At 49.3% G+C, this 18,465-nt stretch overlaps 1 protein-coding gene across 1 annotated transcript in view; it reads left to right on the top strand.

Moving 5' to 3' along the window:
- The first annotated feature begins 5,239 nt into the window (after positions 1-5,239).
- CSF1R (colony stimulating factor 1 receptor) overlaps positions 5,240-18,465 on the top strand; it is a 29,664-nt gene continuing 16,438 nt past the window's right edge. The window contains exons 1-6 of the mRNA XM_047874046.1: positions 5,240-5,460; positions 9,321-9,578; positions 10,017-10,301; positions 11,954-12,090; positions 12,740-12,899; positions 16,917-17,103. Coding sequence (XP_047730002.1) covers positions 5,313-5,460; positions 9,321-9,578; positions 10,017-10,301; positions 11,954-12,090; positions 12,740-12,899; positions 16,917-17,103 — 1,175 coding nt within the window. The 5' untranslated portion in view covers positions 5,240-5,312. The remainder of the gene's footprint in view (positions 5,461-9,320; positions 9,579-10,016; positions 10,302-11,953; positions 12,091-12,739; positions 12,900-16,916; positions 17,104-18,465) is intronic.

The raw sequence follows: 18,465 nt of genomic DNA on the forward strand, positions 1-18,465 counted from the left end.
CTGGAGCCTGCTTCTGATTCTGTGTCTCCCTCTCTCTCTGCCCCTCCCCCGTTCATGCTCTGTCTCTCTCTATCTCAAAAATAAATAAACGTTAAAAAATTTTTTTTAAAAAAAGTATTCCTTGTTCTGAAGTCTACTTCATCTGATATCAATACAGCACCCCAGCACTTTTGATTATTGTTTGTATGGATATCTTTTTCCATTTACTTTTATCCTACCTGTGTCTTTATATTTAAAGTGGGTTTCTTATAGAAAGCAAATAGCTGCAGTTTGCTTTTTTATCCAATCAGACAACCTAAGTCTTTAGTTAAGTCTTTAGGCTGCTTACATATATGATAATAGCTTACACGTAAGATAATAAGACAAGTCTACCATCTTGTTAGATGTTTCTATTTGTTTCATCTGGTCTCTCCCTTGTACTCTTTTTCTTTCTTTGGATTAACTGAGTATGTTTTATGACTCTATTATGACCCTATTTTATCTCCATATTGGCTTATAACTCACACCTTTTAAAAAATGTTAGTGGTTATCCTAGGTTTTAAAATATATACCTTTAGGGGTGCGTGGGTGGCTTAGTCGGTTTAGCCTCTGACTCTTGATGTCGGCCCAGATCATGATCTCACGGTTTGTGAGTTTGAGCCCCGCCTCAGGTTCTGTGCTGACAGCGCAGAGCCTGCTTGGGATTCTCTCTCCCTCTCTCTGCCCTTCCCCTGCTCACGCTGTCTCTTTCCCTCTCAAAAATAAAATAAATAAACTTAAAAATATATATATATCTTTAATTAATCACAATCTACTCTAAAATAATATTATACTGCTCCAAATATAGTATAAGCATCTTACAAGAGTACACAGCATATCCTTCCCATCCAGCTTTTTGTAATATTGTTGTCATACATTGCACTTTTACATATGCTATGAACATATAATACATGGCTGCTATTTTAGCCTTAAGTCAGGGGTTGGCAAACTACAGCCCAAACCTAGCCTGCCACTTGTTTTTGTAAATAAGGTATCATTGGAACACAGCTACACTCAACAGCGTAGTAGGTGTTGGCTGTGGCTGCTTCTGCGTGACAATGGCAGCCTTAAGCAGTTGTCACACAACCTTTATGGCCCACAGAACCTAAAATATAGGCCATCTGGTTCTTTACAAAAAATTTTGCCCACGTCTGCTTTAGACAGTCTGTTATCTTTCAAGCAATTAAAAGTAAGATTAAAGTATTCTTTATATTTACCTTCATTTTTTTCATCTCCAGCACTCTTTATTTTTGTGTGCATAGCTAAGCTCTGTTTGGTATCGTATTCTTGTGGCCTGAAGAGCTTCCCTCAACATTTTCTTCTTTTGCAGCGCGGTCTCCCGGCAATGAATTCCGTTTTTGCTTTTCTAAGAAAGTCTGCATTCTTTCTTCTTCTTCCTCTTTTGTTTTAAATTGAGGTAAAATTCACATAACTTAAACATCGACTATTTCAGGGTACAATCCAGTGACGTCTCATACCCTCATAATGTTGGGCAGGCATCTCCTCTATCTAGTTCTAAGACATTCTCATCACCCTGAAAGGAAATGCTGTGCCCATCGAGCAGTCACTCCCTGTTCCCCCTGCCTCCAGCTCCTGGCAACCACCAGTCAGCGTTCTGCCTCTGTGGATTTAGGTATTCTGGATGTTCCATCTGAATGTACTCATGCGATATGCGATTTTGCGTCTGGCTTTCTTCGCTGATCATAGCGTTTGGAGATGCATTCGTGTTGTGACACGTATCAGCGCTTCATTGTCTTTTTATGGCTGAATAACCCTCCGTTGTATGGCTGTGCCTCATTTTTGTCTACCTATGAATCAACTGTTTCCACCTTTTAGTTATTACGAATAGTGCTGCATTAAACATTCGTGTGCAAGTATTTGTTCCAGTACCTGTTTTTCATTCTTCTGGATCCATCTAGGACTGGGGTTGCTGGCTCATATGGTAGGTAATTCTGTGGAACTTCTTGAGGAATCATCAAACCGTTGCCACAAGCAGCTGCACCATTTTGCATTCTCACCGGCAACGTGCAAGGGCTCACGTTTTTCCCCGTTGTCCATTTGTTATTTTCTGATTTTTAAATTATGGACAACCTGGTTGGTGTGAGGTGCTATCTCACTGCAGTTTTGATTTGCATTTCCCTCATGACTAATGACGTTGAGCATCTTTTCATGTGCTTGTTGGTCCTTTGTAGGTCTTTTTTGATGAAATATCTACTCAACGTTTTTGCTCACTTTTAATGGAGTTGTTTGCCTTTTTGTTGATGAGTTAGAAGACATACATATATATATTCTGGAAACCTAATTGTCATCATATATATAATTTGCAAATATTTTCTCCCAATCTGTGTGTTGCCTTTTTATTCTCTTAATTTTTTTTTATTAGTTTTCTTTATTTTTTTGAGAGGCAGAGAGAGACAGAATGTGAGTGGGGGAGGGGCAGAGAGAGAGGGAGACACAGAATCCGAAGCAGGCCCCAGGCTCTGAGCTGTCAGCCCAGAGCCCGATGCGGAGCCTGAACTCACCAGCCGTGAGATCATGACCTGAGCCGAAGTCGGACGCTCAACTGACTGAGCCACCCAGGCGCCTCATTTGTTCTCTTGATAATGTCCTTTGATGACCAGAATGTTTCATTTCGCTGAAGCCCAACTTACTGAATTTTTCTTTGGTTGCTTGCACATCTGACATATCTAAGAAACCATTTCCATGCTCAGGTCATGCATATTTACCCCTAGGTTTTCTTCTAAGAGTTTCATAGCTTTAGCTTTTGTATTTAAATCTTTGATCCTTTATGATTTTTCTATATGGTGCGAAGGGTCTAACTCCATTCCTTTGTATGTGGATATCCAGTTCTCTTGACACAATCTGTTGAAAAGATTATCTTTTCCACATTAATGGCCTGGGCACCCTTGTTGAAAATCAATTAGCCATAGATGTAAAGGTTTATTTCTGGACTTTCAACGTTATTCTGTTGACCTATATGCCTCTCCTTGTGTCGATACTTCACTGTTTTGATACCTGTAGCTTTGTAGTAAGTTTTGAAACTGGGAAGTGTGACTCCTCCAGCTTTGATCTTTTTTAATATTGTTTTATCTACTTGGAGTCCCTTGAAATTCCACATGAATTTGAGAATCAGCTTTTCCATTTCTGAAAAAATAGCCACTGGGCTTTCAATAGGGACTGCATTGAATTTACAGATCACCCAGGGGAGTGTTGCCACTGGAATATTAAATATTCCAATTCATGAACACGGGATGTCTTTCCATTTGTTTAGTCTTGTTTATTTCTTTCAGCAGTGTTTTGTGGTTTTCAGGGTATATGTCTTGCATCTTTTTGGTTAAAGTTATTCTCAAGTATTTTTATTCATTTTGGTGTTATTCCAGATACAATTGTTTTTTAAACTTCTTTTTTAGATTGCTCATGGTCAGTGTATAGAAATACGACTGAGTTTTGGGTGTTGATCTTGTACCCTGCAACTTTGCTGAATGTATTAGCTCTAAGAGGGTTTTTTTTCTTGTAGATTCTTTAGGATTTTTCTATGCATAGGATTATGTATTTTCTATACATAGGGTTTTTCTTATAGACTCATTAGGCTTTTTCAATACATAGGATTATGTCAAATACTTCTTCCTTTTTAATTTGGATATTTATTTTTCCTTGTGATTGCTCTGCCTTGAACGTCCAGTACAGTGTTAAATGGAAGCAGTGAAAGTGGTATCCTTGTCTTGTTCCTGATTTAAAGGGAGAAGTTTTCAATCTTTCACCTTTGAGTTAGCTGCGAGTTTTTCATCCTTGGTTTTAATTAATCATGTTAAAGATGTTGCCTCATGTTCCTAGTTTTGTGTGTGTGTGTGTGTGTGTGTGTGTGTGTGTGTTTAACATAAATTTTGTCAAAGGTTTTCTTCTGCATCAATTGGGATGATAATGTGGGTTGTGTTTACTCTATCAAGGTAGTGTATTAGATCGATTTTCACGTGTTGAACCATCTTTGTATTTCTGGGATCCCACTTTAACGTGCTGTTATATTTGGTTTCCTAGTATTTTGCTGAAGATGTTTGCATCTGTATTCATCAGAGATATGGGTCTGTAGTTTTTTTTTTTTCTTGTGATGTCTTTGTCTGGCTTTAGTATAAAGGTCCTCAATGAATGAGTTGAGAAGTGTTCCTTCCTCTTCTATTTTGTGAATGAATTTGAGAAGAATTGGGGTTAATTCTTTACATATTTTGTAGAAGTCACCAGTGAATCCATCTAATCGAGGGTTTTTCTTTGTTGGGGGGTTTTTGTTTACAGATTTACTCTCTTTGCTAGTTATAAGTCTATTCAGATTTTCTATTTCTTCTTGAGTCAGTTTTGTTTAGTATTCATGACTACTTGAGGTTCAGAACACTTTCCTGGAAAAAAAAAAAGTATATATGAAATATATTACATATACCCGAGTACATGGAAAGAATGATCACTTTCCTGGATTAATGTTGTATTGGAATTTTTTTACTTTCAAGAATTAACTCTAGAACCATGTTACTTAGAAATAAGAAGGAAAATACTACAGCAATCAATTAAAAGGAGTAAAAGCAATTGACTCCAGGAAAGAAAGGGGCAGAGGAATGCTATTTTTCTGAAGAAATATAGCAACACAATTTGACTCTTTGTAAAAATAAACAAATAAACAAACAAATAATTAAGCAACGTAAAGGGAGTTCTACAACCAGGCTGCCTAGATCAAAATCCCACCTCTGCCATTCGGTAGCCATGTAACTATGGAGAAGTTTAAGATGCTTGATCTCTCCGAGCCTCAGTCTTTCCATTTGCAAAATGGGAATGGCAATAGTACCCATCACATAAAGGTTCTACAGGAACCAGAGGAATCAGTGAATGTAAAGGGCACAGCTGGGGAGTGTCCTGTAAATAGAAGTTTCTTGCTTCTATCATGAAGCTCTCCCAGACCAACCTAACTTTCCTTCTGGCTAAGCCAGAGGTGCCTGGCCACTCTGGAGACCCCTCCCTTTGTGCTACTGACTGTCTGCTTGACCTCGGGCATGTCTCTTCTGCCAGGATCCTTGGGAGGTGGTTTCAGAAGGGCCTTAAACTTAGCCAGCTCCCCCAGGCTCAGACTGGCCCTGTCCTAGACTCCAACCCCTCCCCCTGGGGGTCATGGCTTTGTTTTCTTCTAAAGACCCAAGATTTCCAAACTCTGTGGTTGCCTTGCCTAGCTAAAAGGGGAAGAAGGGGATCAGCCCAAGGAGGAGGAGGAGGAAGAGGAAAACAAGAGAAACAGCCAGTACAGCAGAGAGGAACGTATGCCCAGTGGTCCTGGTCACTACGGAGCTAGCGCTGAGACTCCAGGGCCTTGCCCACCCCTCTGCCCTGCATCATCCTGCTGCCTCCCCACTGAGGCCATGGGCCCAAGGGCTCTGCTGGTCCTGCTGGTGGCCACAGCTTGGCATGGTAAGACCAGGGACTCTGGGGGTTGGGAGGGGGCAGAAATGAGTGACACAGGCGGCCCCTGTGCAAGGACTCTGTAAACCCCTGCTCCTCATGGGTGTCCCCACTCTGTGCCTGCATCTCTCCCAGCCTGGACTACAGGTTTGCAGGTATCTGCTTTGGAAAGGCAGCGGAGGAAAAGAGGGTATGGGTGGGGTGGAACCAGCCCAGCCAGGGCTGTGGATCCATTCCAGCTAAGATGTTGGCTCACCATGTGTCCTGAACAAGCCCCTGATGCTCTCAGGGCTGCTGTGTCCTCATCTATCCAATGGCAGGTGTTCGGGGCAGTGGTGAACTAGACTAAAACGATGCTTTTCAAACTTTGCTATGCATACAGATTACCTGGGGATCTTGTCACAATGCACATCCTGACTCAGTGGGTCCCAGGTACAATGTGAGATTCTGCACTTCTAACAAGCTCCTAGGAGAGGCCAAAGCTGCTGGTCCAGACCAATGCCTAGTAGGGAGGCCCTAGAGAGCTCCTGAGGCTCTGCCAATTCTGCCAGCCCATGAGCCGTGGAGAGTAGGCAGGACCCAACTTGGAAAGACCAGAGGGGGGAGGGTCATTCCTCCAGAGGCTTGGGGAAGGGGCTGGAAGGAGAGATAAGAGGTTACCCTCTCTGGCCCAGGGCTCATGTGAGGTGAATTTAGGAGGAGATGAGAGGAGGGCCTGGGGGGGGAGGGCAGTGAGGGACTCCCTGGCCAGAACCCTCCCAGACATAGGCTGCTACCCTGCCTCCAACTCGCTGGTAGAGCCACACTGGTAAGAATCTCCTTCCCAGGAGGGTGCCTAACTGGAGGTGAGGGACTGGCGGCCTGGCTTGTAGCTACAGTTCTATTTGATCACATGCTTATTTGGAGGTATCTTGGGCCAGGATAGGGCTGGAGTAGGGTGGGAAGGCAGCATCAGCTCTGGCCTCCTCACAGTTCTGGGGCTGCAGGATCCTGGGGAGGAGGTACGTCTAGTCCCTGATGAGGAGATGGCCCACCCCACTGAAGGTCTTTTTCTGGCCCAACGTCTCTGGGCTTGAGTGTGTCTGGTTGTTTTTGTTTTTTTAATTGAGATGTAATTTACTTGCAGTAGAATGTACAGATTCTTAAATATACAGCCTGATGAGGTTTGACAAACATATACGTTTCTGTACCCACCATCCCAATTAAGATAAAACTATTCCCCTCTCTCTAGAACGTTCTATGGGTTTTATTTCACTGCCTTGTCCTGTCTTCATGCCCAGAATTTGCCCGTGGAACCCTGTTGGGGGTGGGGAGGTTGTCCAGCCTCCAGACCCAGAAGAAGGAAAAGATGGGAGGCAGCAAGCTGGAAGCCTCAGCTTTTAGCCCAACAGACCAGTCATGAGTGAGTGGCGGGTGAGGGCTGCTGTGAGGGAGTCAAGGGCCAGGCTCTGAACACCCTAGAGATGGTTAGAGGCTCCTTAAGATCCCGGTCTGATGAGGGGGTTACGTCCCAGGTCTTGGAGTGCCATGTGTGTGTGGGTTGAGGGAGAAGAGTGGAGGTTGGGGGACACCCTGGGAGCTGAGATGAGAGACAGGCACAGAAGGGGACCTTGGTCAGTGTCTGCCAAGCCCCAGCCCCCAGCCCAAGGAGGACTGGCCTGAGCAGGCTCTCCCCACTGGCCAAGCCAGCAGGGGGAAGTTAGGGGCAGAAGTTGAGGGTGTCAGCCTTGCTCTGCATGAATATCCGGGACAACAGGACAAGACAAAACAGAACACATTTCTCTGACCACATTTCCAGGAAGCCGAGACAGCCACTAGAGAGACAGGGCAGGGGAGGGGAAGGGAGAAGGTGCTTGTGAGACCAAATGGGTGCAGAAGGGGACCACAGCAAGAATCACAGAATCCGAGATCACCGATGGTACGGTCACAGACTGTGACCTTTAAAGGTTCAAAACTTTAGATATTAGAGTGTCAGGACCAGAAGGGGGGTTAGAAATGTCTCCACTGAAGCAGTAGTCCAGGCCACCAGCAGTTGACTGAGACAAGGACTGCGTATTACCTCATCGAATCCTCCCAAGACCTCAGAGGTGGAAACGGACTAATCCCATTGGATGGAACAGTAGCTGAGGGTCAGAGAGAATAAGTAACCTACCCAGCATCAGGGAGAACCAAGTTTCAGACCAAGGGGGTGTGACCCCATAGTCCAAGCTCTCACCTGCAGTAAAACCCCGGGGTGGGGGTCGCCGCACTGCTGTGGCTGTAATGGGGCAGCACCAGCTCTGTTGGGATTTGGGGACAGCCTGCCAGAAATGGCACCTGCCCCTCTCTCTGGTGGTCACACGGCCCAGGAGGGATAAAAACCCCCAGGTGTTGAGCAGGCTTGGCAGAATTCACCAGTTCGCTCAATTCTTCATGCTGATCAGAGCCTCAGGCAGAGAGGCAACCCGCGCCTCTGATGGGTATAAAATCAAAACAGAACTTGAGTCATCCTGAAATAATTTGACAGGGAAGATCTTTCCAATTCTGAAGTCTGTGGTGGGGATGGGGTGGAAATAACCATTTGAGGGACTTTCGTGCAGGACAGTGAGACACCCTGAATTCAGCCAATTCCCTGGGGGGAGGAGTGTCCCTGTCCCTGTCCCTGTCCCTAGAGTAGAGGGGTCAGATTCATCGGGAGCACCCAGCTGGTCAGTGGGAGAGCCAGGCCCTGCAACCCAGAATGTTCCAGTGTGCGGCAGGCGGCACTCCCTCTCCTGGGGGTCTCACCCCTGGAGAGGGGACAGTAGCCAGGAGGGCCAGGAAACAGAAGTGAGAGCGTCCGTGGGGGGAAGGGCTGCAGGCTGAGCGGAAACCGGGGGCCGGGCTGGACGCCAGCAATGTGCTTCCGCCCACACAGGCTCAGGGGCGCCTGGCAGCCCCCCCAAGGCCTTGAATCAGCTCTCACTTCCCTCCTTTGCCCCTATTTTCAGCCCTGGAAAAATGCTGACACTGCAGAGGCAGCGGGCCTTCTTCCCGGAGGGCCTGATATGGGCTGCAAGTTCTCTTTTCTCCTTCAAGCAAATTTTCCTTAAAAGAGATTGGCTTCCTAGTAAACAGAGCAGTGCTGGGGGTGCTGGGCTGGACTGCTGACCAATCCTTACTATTTATTTGGTGACAGGTGAGGTCCCAAAGGCTTTCCATGCATTTAAACCTCCCGGCATCCCAATAAATGGGTACAAATTATTGCCTCCATTTTATAGGTGAGGCAATTGAGGCACAGAGCCTCTGAACCATCCCCCTGTGCTGCAGACCAGATGTCCAATGGTGGGAGCGGGCATGACAGAAGACTCTCAGAACCCTTCTAACACTGCTGGGCTGAGATCCTATGACCCTTTTCTTCTTTCCCATATAGATTAAGTCGGAGGACTTTGCCATGAACATTCCATCCATTTGTCTTTTCCTTTGCTTGTTTGAGTCCCCTGCTTGGGGCCAGGTCCTGGGCTTGGCACAAGGGACACGGCTCGCTTTGTCCATGGGGCTGAAGGGGTCAACCCCTGGGGAGGCTGGGAAGACTGAGGCAGGAGTCTGGGGGAGACCCCGTGGGACAGCAGGTGACTAGAAGCTGAGAAAGCTCCCAGTCTCCGTTTCTCAGAGGAGGGGGCTGCTGGACATCAAGCCATCCCCAAGCAGGTTTGAGGTGGGGGGGGGGGGGTGCTGAGCACATGACAGAGGAGACAGGGACTTGTGTAAGGTGATTCCAAATCACAGCTGAATGCCAGCACTCGCACCACCCCTGCCAGGGCACTCCCCATCTCAGAGGCCAGGATCATCAGACCAGGAAGTGTCTCCTCAGGCCTCACTTCTGTCTATTTGCCACCCCCCAACCCCAGCTCAAGGGGTCCCAGTGATACAGCCCAGCGGCCCTGAGCTGGTCGTGGAGCCAGGCACAACAGTGACCCTGCGATGTGCGGGCAACGGCAGCGTGGAATGGGACGGCCCCATCTCCCCGCACTGGAACCTGGACCTCGATCCCCCCAGCAGCATCCTGACCACGAATAATGCCACCTTCCAAAACACGGGGACTTATCACTGCACTGAGCCTGGAAACCCCCAGGGGGGCAATGCCACCATCCACCTCTATGTCAAAGGTGAGGACTCTGAGCCCACCCCCAAGAGGCCTGGCCCAACAGGTCCCACTGGGAATGGGTGGGAGGGCTGGGCCCTAATATTCACAGCTGTAAAAAGCCAGTTCCACATGTACTGAGTGCCTGCCATTAACAAAAGCCTGTGCAGTCCTTCCAGTTTGATGTAGTCCTCATAATAACTCTGTGAGGTAGGCTCCATGATTACAGCCATTTTCCAGAGGCTGGTGGGGTTGAGTCATTTGCCCACAGTCGCACAGCATCAAGTAATAGGGCTGAACCTGGCTCCAGTGTCCCCACTCTAAAGCACCGGCTGAGCTTCTCTGGTATTGTATGACCTCAGGCAAACGATCAGCTTCTCTGAGCCTCCCTGTCCCCAGGGTTCAGGGACCACTCGGCCTGTGGAGGGAGGACAGTTGTAACCCTGTATCCCCTCTGCCCCAGACCCTGCTCGGCCTTGGAAGGTGCTGGCCCAGGAAGTGACGGTGTTGGAAGGTCAGGATGCGTTGCTGCCCTGCCTGCTTACTGACCCAGCGTTGGAGGCAGGCGTCTCGCTGGTGCGGGTGCGTGGCCGGCCCGTCTTGCGCCAAACCAACTATTCCTTCTCGCCCTGGCATGGCTTCACCATCCACAAGGCCAAGTTCATTGAGAATCACGTCTACCAATGCAGTGCGCGAGTAGACGGCAGGACGGTGACATCGATGGGCATCTGGCTTAAAGTGCAGAAAGGTGCGTGGGGCCGGGAGGGCCAGAGAGCCGGCAGATGTACGAGCTGCGGCAGGGCCTGGGCCTGATGGAGAGTAACGGGGTGCCCCCTTCTTGGGCTTCTTCCTTCCAATTGTACCATGGTCGCCCATGGGGCACCTGCTGGGAAGTGACCTCAGCTCATGAGACATGCTATGCAGATGGTCTCACAAGGTGATGGAGGAGAGGGTGTGTGTGGGAGGGGAGGCTCTCTGAGAGGGTGCCATTTTATTCGAGCTGAACTATGATGATGGGGAGCAGGTGGCTGTGCGAAGCTGTGCCTCGGCAGAGGAAACAGCAGGTACAAAGCCATGAAGTGGGAACAGGCCCTGAATGTTCCAGGAACAGAAGGAGGGCCCAAAGCGGCCCCACACCCTCAGACATGGATTTCCCACTCGGTGCCGGCCTGGTGCCAGGTGCTGGGCACACGCAAGAAGGGTGGGGAGCTGAGTGCTGGGGAGGTGGGCGTGGGCACACAGGAAGGCTCTCACTGTGGGGGTGACAGTGGTGTGGTGAAATTTCACTCCTTTCTCCCTTGCCCTGGCTAGGCTGATGGACTGGATTCTGGTTTCTGGAATGATTGGTGTGAGTAACAGGCTCGACACCTGGGCTTGAGACAGGAATCAGGTCCCTGCAATGAGGGCCAGGGTAAGAGTGGCATGGTTGGCCCAATGCCCTGGGGTTTTAAGGCCATGAAACCTGTTCAGTAAGTCACAGGACCCCACTATGTGGACAGAGGAAGTCCTTAGGTCTCTTTCCCCGCACTCCATCTGGCAGGGCCCTGGAGCCCTGGTGACCTTGGATGAGTCCCTTAGTGTCTCTGGACCTTGCGAAACTGGATTAGATCTTCTTCCAATGACAGCAATGGCCATGAACTTTAATTCAACACCTGCTCTATATCAGGCACTGTCCTGGCCGCTGGGGATGTCGCCTTTGGGGATTTGACATCTTTCCAGGAGAAACAGACTAGAGAGCAAATAACGTTTCAACTGGGATGAACAAGAAACCAACCAAGCTGGAGAAAGCTGGATGTGTGTGGGGTGGGGTGAAGCAAATTCAGCTGACTGGTCTCAGACGGCTTCTCTGAGCGAAAGATCTGAAGGAAGAGAGCGGCCACCCACTCGCAGCGTTGAAGGGAAAGCTCCGGGAGGGCGGGCGAGTGTACAGTGTGTGAGGTGGGAAGGCCGGTGCGGCTGCAGGGTGGTGAGCACCAGGTGGCAGGCGCTCAGCGGTCAGTAATGGGCCTGGGTTTGTATCCCGAGAGTAGTGGGAAGCCGCCCGATACTGGCCCAGGACACAGACGTGATGCAATCTACATTCTTAAGAGCTCACTTGGGCTGCCGTGAGGCATCTGGGTTGTACAGGGGTCAGAGGGGGAGTGGGGGCCTTCCAAGTGGCTGTTGCAGGAATTCAAAGCAGAAAATGGGGTGACACTGGGGAGAGGTGAGGTGATGAAGGGAAGTGGGCTTCAGAGAGTCTGTACAAAAGACAGGATTTGCTGTCTGGGTCCTCAAGTCTGACCCTCCACGCCCAGGATTTGGGATGGGAGCATGGTGGGGGCCCCAGCCAGTAGCCTGGCCCTGAGCAGAGCAACGGCTCAGGCCTGGGTGTTCATGGGTTGCTTCCCTTGGCCTCAGACATCTCCGGGCCTGCAACCTTGACGCTGGAGCCTACAGAGCTGGTGCGGATTCAAGGAGAGGCTGCCCAGATCGTGTGCTCAGCCAGCAACATTGATGTTAACTTTGACGTCTCCCTCCGTCATGGAGACACCAAGGTCAGTCCCTGGGGAGACAGCAGGTTGAAGTGTGCCCACCCTGCCAGCACACCAGGCCTGGCAGGACCCAGCCCAGCCTCGCTGGGAGCTGGCTCTCTAGCCTGAGGGCATGGGCCAGGCCCAGAGAGGGGAGTGCACCCGTTGCTCGTCAACAGCTGATTCAGGACCAGGATTCAGGCTCATGTCATTGAATCTTGTAGGTGAAGGGAGGTGGTACTCTACCCCCTTGACCCATGACCTTTGCCCCAGCCTGTTGACAAGAGTCAGAGGTCAGTTCATTTCTGACTTAGCAAGGGGTTCCTAGGCCACCTTGAAGCCCAGGAATATAAAGGTGAGAGGGAAGCAGAGGGAGTAAAAGGGAATGGTTTGGGGCTGCATCTAAGAGCCCCTTCCTGTCCCACTGTGCCTATGTTGTGCCAAGCACAACTCTACCCCCATTTACGTGTAATCGTTCATTGTTCTTCACTACAACCCTAGGAGCAAGGGCCAGTGTTAGTGCCATTTTACAGATGAAGAAACTGAGGCTCAGAGTTCAGTCCCTTGCCCAAGAAAAGGCAGATAGTAATCTTTAAAGGCTGAGGATTTGAACCTAGAGTTTTCTAATCCCTCAACAACCCTGGTATAGCATTTCCATTCCTTCTGGCTACAGCTCACAATCTCTCAACAATCCGACTTCCATGACAACCGTTACCAAAAAGTCCTGACCCTCAACCTCGATCACGTGAGCTTCCAAGATGCTGGCAACTACTCCTGCACGGCCACCAACGCCTGGGGCAACCACTCCGCCTCCATGGTCTTCCGGGTGGTAGGTGAGCATTAGGGTGATGGGGGAGGGTTGACGGGCATCCTGAGGTGAGGGGGTGTATAAGGGGATTGGGAAGGAGGGGACTGATGGTGGAGAATAAGGAGACGCTGTTAAGAACACCTGCGCTAGGGGCGCCTGGGTGGCGCAGTCGGTTAAGCGTCCGACTTCAGCCAGGTCACGATCTCGCGGTCCGTGAGTTTGAGCCCCGCAGTCGGGCTCTGGGCTGATGGCTCAGAGCCTGGAGCCTGTTTCCGATTCTGTGTCTCCCTCTCCCTCTGCCCCTCCCCCATTCATGCTCTGTCTCTCTCTGTCCCAAAAATAAATAAACGTTGAAAAAAAAAAAAAAAAAAGAACACCTGCGCTAGATTTCCCTTATCTTGGGCCTGGCTAAGGAGCCACACCTCTGGAATCCTTCCCAGATCCTCCCCCAGAATCCCTTGCTTCCTCCCTGGAGCTCCTACAGTGCATTACTGCATTTTGTTTTGTGATCGGTGTCCAGGAGGGACCTACTTTGCGGCTCACTCCCTCATGCATTCCTTCATGCCTGCAACACTCACGTCAGATGGACACAGGAGCAGACAATGCTCACCCAGTGTGATCAGGCAGGAAGTACGGGGTGTCCTGGGAACACCAAGGGGGTCCCCCAATCCTGGCTTGGACAGTGTGGCCTAAGCTAGGCCCAAAAGAATGGAGGTAGGTTAGCTAGGTAGAAGGGTGGGAAAGGAAGAGGAACCACACCGCGTATGTCAGGCCCAAAGGTAAAGGGAGCGGAGGGCATTTCAGGCATCAAAAGAAGTTGACAATGGCAGGGATGTGGAGGCGTGTGACAAGTGGCCAAGGAGGCGCAGAGATGGAGGCGGTATCCAGCCAGTAAAATGGGCGGGTAGTTTGCGTCATATCCGGTTGGAAGTCATTGAGAGCTTTAGAGGAGAATGGCGGGATCAGGCTGCGATGGGGTGCTTCGTGGCGGCCGGGAGCCCACACTCCCAGGCAGCACTCCAAGCTGACCCTGCTAACGACCAGCAGCTTGCTCCACTGCAAAATGGGATACTAACGGTATGAGCAGGAACTGTCTCAGAGGTTTGTTGTGAGAATTAAGTGAATCTGTAGATATACCCTGGCACAGAGTAAATGCTGCCTAAGTGTGCACAGGAGATGTTATCTGAGAAGGCCAGTCTGACGCCTTTGCACTGGATGGGAGATCAGAGGCTGGAGAAGCAAAGGTCAAGACAGGCTGAGTCATTTGGGTCTGGCCATGACTCGTGTATTAAACGAGGGGTGGAGGGGAGAAAAGCATGACAGTCACCACCATGATGGCACCTGCACTAGGCTAGATGCACAGTAGACGCGACCTCTGCTGTGGGCCCCACTCTGTGCTGGGAGCTGTGGGGGGTAAAGGAGGAGAGGAGCACAAAGAATTGTTCCCCAGTTAAGAGTTCTAATCCTATGTGTTTTCTAGTGCATGTCTATAGTAGTCACTCAATAAACGTTTGTGTCCATGAACACTTCTGGTCAGACAGTGTTCTGGATGCTGAGGATATAGCTGCAAAGACACAGAGACCCCTGCCCACATGAAGTTTGTGCTTTAGTTGGGAAAAGACAGCAATGAGCAAAATAAATCCTGAAAACCAAATCAATTCTATAGGGTTGCTATTTAAAATCGGGTGGTCACCCCCTCTCTCTCTGCCCCCCCCCCACTCGTGCTCTCTCAAAAATGAATAAACGTGAAAAATAATAGTAAAAAAAGGGGCACCTGGGCGGCTCAGTAGGTTAAGTGTCTGGCTTCAGCTCAGGTCATGATCTCACAGTTTGTGGGTTTGAGCCCCGTGTCGGGCTCTGTGCTGACAGCTCGGAGCCTGGAGACTGCTTCGGATTCTGTGTCTCCCTCTGTCTCTTCCTCTCCCCCACTCATGCTCTATCTCTGTCTCTCAAAAATGAATAAACGTTAAAAAAGAATTTTAAATCGGGTAGTCATCAAGGAAGGTCTCACTGGGAAGCTGACACTTGAGCAATGACTTGAAGTTGGGGAAGGGGTAAGCCAGGCAGATATCCTGCAGAACAGAGCTCCGGGCAGACGGCAAGCACTGTCCTTAAGACAGGACTGTGCTCACCACGCGCAAGGCACAGGTCAGCCGGTGTGGCTGGCGCAGAGTTCGGGAGGAAGAGTGGCACAAGGTGAAGTCAAAGAGGGAGGGGGCAAGGTGGCAGATTCCACAGGGCTCGGCTCGGTAAGCCAATGTAAGGAATTGGGCTTTTCCCCTTGAGAAAGATGGGGTGCCCATTGGTGGGTTTGAGTAAAGGAATGTGACACGTACTCTCACCCACTTTGTTGAGGGTGGAAATGGAGGGGGGGTGGGCAGTTAGGAAGCTACTGCAGTCGCCGAAGCTAGAGGTTACGGTGGCTTGTTAAGGGTGGTGCTGAAGGAGGTGAGAGGTTGGATGCTGGATGGATAGATAGACATTCTCTGTCGGAGAGAGAAGACGAAAGCCTCACCCAGGAAGCTCACAGATTAGTTGGATAGAAAAGATGACCAGCCGAAGGGAGAAGCAGATGCGCAAAGTAGTGTTGATGTGGTATGTCATGAATGTGTCGTCTAGAAGGGTGGCAGGAGTCCAGAGGAGGGAGAGCTCCCTGTGGCCTGGAGTGGTGGGTGGAGACCCCCTGATGGGGAGGAGCCTTGAAGGATGAGAAGGATCTAAACAGAAAAAAGGAAGAGGACAGTGTTCCTGGCGGAGAAAGTGGCTTGAACAAAACCTCCAAGCTTGGCTGGAATGGCTGGGGTGTGGTGTGTTCATGGGATGTTAGGAGACCCAGATGGGTGGGGTGGAGCATTGTGTGTGTGTGTGTGTGTGTGTGTGTGTGTGTGTGTGTATGTAGGAAGAGGGGAAACAGCTAGATGGGCCTGAGGAGGAGAATTGATTGAAGAGAGCCTTAAACGCGTATCTGTATAGTGGAGGTGATGGGGACCCACAGGGGCTTTGGAACAGGTACATCACAGGGTAGAAGAGTGAATATTAGATTTCACGGAGCTGAGTAAGGAGAGGAGCCCCTGTGTATCATCTAGTCCAGAGCTTTTTGCAAAGTCTTGGGGGATTTAAGAAAGCATTTCAGGGGCTTCCATTAGAGGCATGGAGAAGCTGAGTACATGGGGATTCTTGCCATAGCTCCTCTGCCTGAGATTCAACCACGGCAACTTGATTTTAATTCACGCAAGATTTAATTAGAAGAAACTAGGCAGGACTCTTTCAGGCACAGGTAACAGAAACCAACTTAAGCTGGCCTAATCACAGGGGGATTTTCATCAGCCTTATAGCTAAAAAGCCCATGGATATGAGCTTCGGGTAAATTGGATCTAGTTGCTTCTAGTTGTTTCTCAACTCTCAGCTGTACATTTTTCTTGTGGGACCCCTAGCAGCATCAGGCTTGACAACCCGAGTGGAATTAGGGCTTCTCCTTTCTCAGAGCTCTAACAAAAATCATGGAAATAAGTGTCATGGACCCATGGGCACAAGTGCCTACCCCAAACCACTCACAGGTGTAAAGGGGGCATCACCTTGACTGGCTGGCCTGAGTCACATACTCGCTTAGAGCTGGATGTGGAAGCCTCGCTGCCTGAACTATTACCAGGAGAAGGGGAAATAGGTGAGGGCATCTGAAAAAAACAGCAGATTTTTATGTTTTTGCTACTGAAAAAGTTTCAAAAAGTTACAACAACACAAATATACTCAATCTCTTTGTTATACAGATAAGGAGGCAGAGGTAGCAAGGAGAATCAAAATTTGTCCAGGTTCTCCCAGGGACTCAGTGAAGAGAAGAGTTTGGGCTTCTATGGGGCAGTGGTAAGAAGGAAGATGTCAGAGGGAAAGTTTTGGTTAGAGGTGAGGGCTGTGTGCCTGGCACATAGTAGGCACTCAGGAAGGGTCCAGCTGAATGGCTGAATGAATGGGTAGATCACCAGTGAACAAAACAACTGAGACATCTTCCCACTAATGCCAGATCTTTATGTGTTACGCTTTCCAGAGAGTGCCTACTTGAACTTGACCTCTGAGCAGAGTCTCCTCCAGGAGGTGACTGTGGGTGAGAAGGTTGATCTCCAAGTCAAGGTGGAGGCCTACCCAGGCCTAGAAAGTTTTAACTGGACCTATCTGGGACCCTTCTCTGACTACCAGGACGAGCTCGATTTTGTCACCATCAAGGACACATACAGGTACCACCTATCAGCTCCCATCTGGAGAGCCCCACATCCAGAAGGGGAATGCTTCCGCCAGGAGGCAGGACACTGACTGGGTCACGTCTCAACCTTGCTGGTGACCTTGAGTAAACCCCTTCCCCTTTCTCTGTCTCACTTTCCCTGATCTTAGAACCTCGATATCAATCATCTGTGTTTGAGATTGAAATCAAATTGGCTTGCCCCTCTGTCCCACATCCTTAGGAGATCCAATGCCCTCCTCAAGAGCTCTACCATTTCTTGGGGGTGTGCACTCTCTTGCTCACTCAAGAACTCTTAATCTCATTCTCTTCTTTTGCGGCCGATCCAAATACAGAAGACCACTGCTCCATGATTTCTACTAAACACACTCGTAATAAGGACTGCACAGGGACTCTGCCACATACATGGGTTTGGGGGGTAGAGAGAATTCACATCACATGATCACGTATACATCAAAAGTTCTTGAAAGGCCTGTGGTGGCCCGCTTCTGAGAATTTCTCACTAGCTATTCTTGTCCACAGGCTCAAAACTCTTCTCACAAAGTGCCATCTCACTGTATCTCCTCTTTTCTCCCATCTCTCCACTTCCAGACTCTTGCTTCTCCCGCAAACACAACATGTTAGAAGTCCCTTTTTCCTGTCTCCTTACGTCCTCAGGGTGTTACTTTCCCATCCAAAGTGGCCTCACCAGCGTAGACTTCTACACAAGAGAGTCTCCTCCACGGGAGAAACACCATGGCACGTGTTAAAACGATAGTTGCTTCACCCGCTTCTATTTGAACGAGAGTCCAGCATTCAAGGACAGCAAGCGTGCGCTGTGCGTGCAACCGCTTCCCCTCCCACACTCTTGATAGATATCTCTAATTCTAATCCATTTTTGAACTCTTTCCCTCAGGGTCCAAATGCAGCCTCGGAGTCCTTCTTGACACAGTCCCAAACAGTGTTTTCATTATAACTGACTCAGGCAAGGCAATGTTTTTACCATCCCCTGGGGCAGATAATCCTTCAGCCATCTTCCAACTCCAGAACTCTCTGGGGTTCTCTTTCTAGCTGCTAAAGCCCAGACCTCATTAAATCCTGGACTCCTGCTTTCCAGTTGTCAGAATCAGCACAGAACGAAATGTTCAACAGAACAAAAATGTTTCCTTGTCCTCATTTTTCTCTTCTCAGTTTCCTTCTCACCCATTCTGGTCAGGATTTCAAGCCTCCCCTTGTCTAAAGCAGAAGTTCTGAATCTGGAACGTACAGACCCCTGGGAGGGGGACAGTCCAGGGACAGGTGAAACATTGGTCCATAAGCAACAGGGACATTGTGGAAAGAAACCATGGAGCTCCCCCAAAATGCAGTAGCGTGGGGCCAT

Source organism: Prionailurus viverrinus, chromosome A1 (assembly GCF_022837055.1).
Source record: "Prionailurus viverrinus isolate Anna chromosome A1, UM_Priviv_1.0, whole genome shotgun sequence".
Taxonomy (NCBI): Eukaryota; Metazoa; Chordata; class Mammalia; order Carnivora; family Felidae; genus Prionailurus; species Prionailurus viverrinus.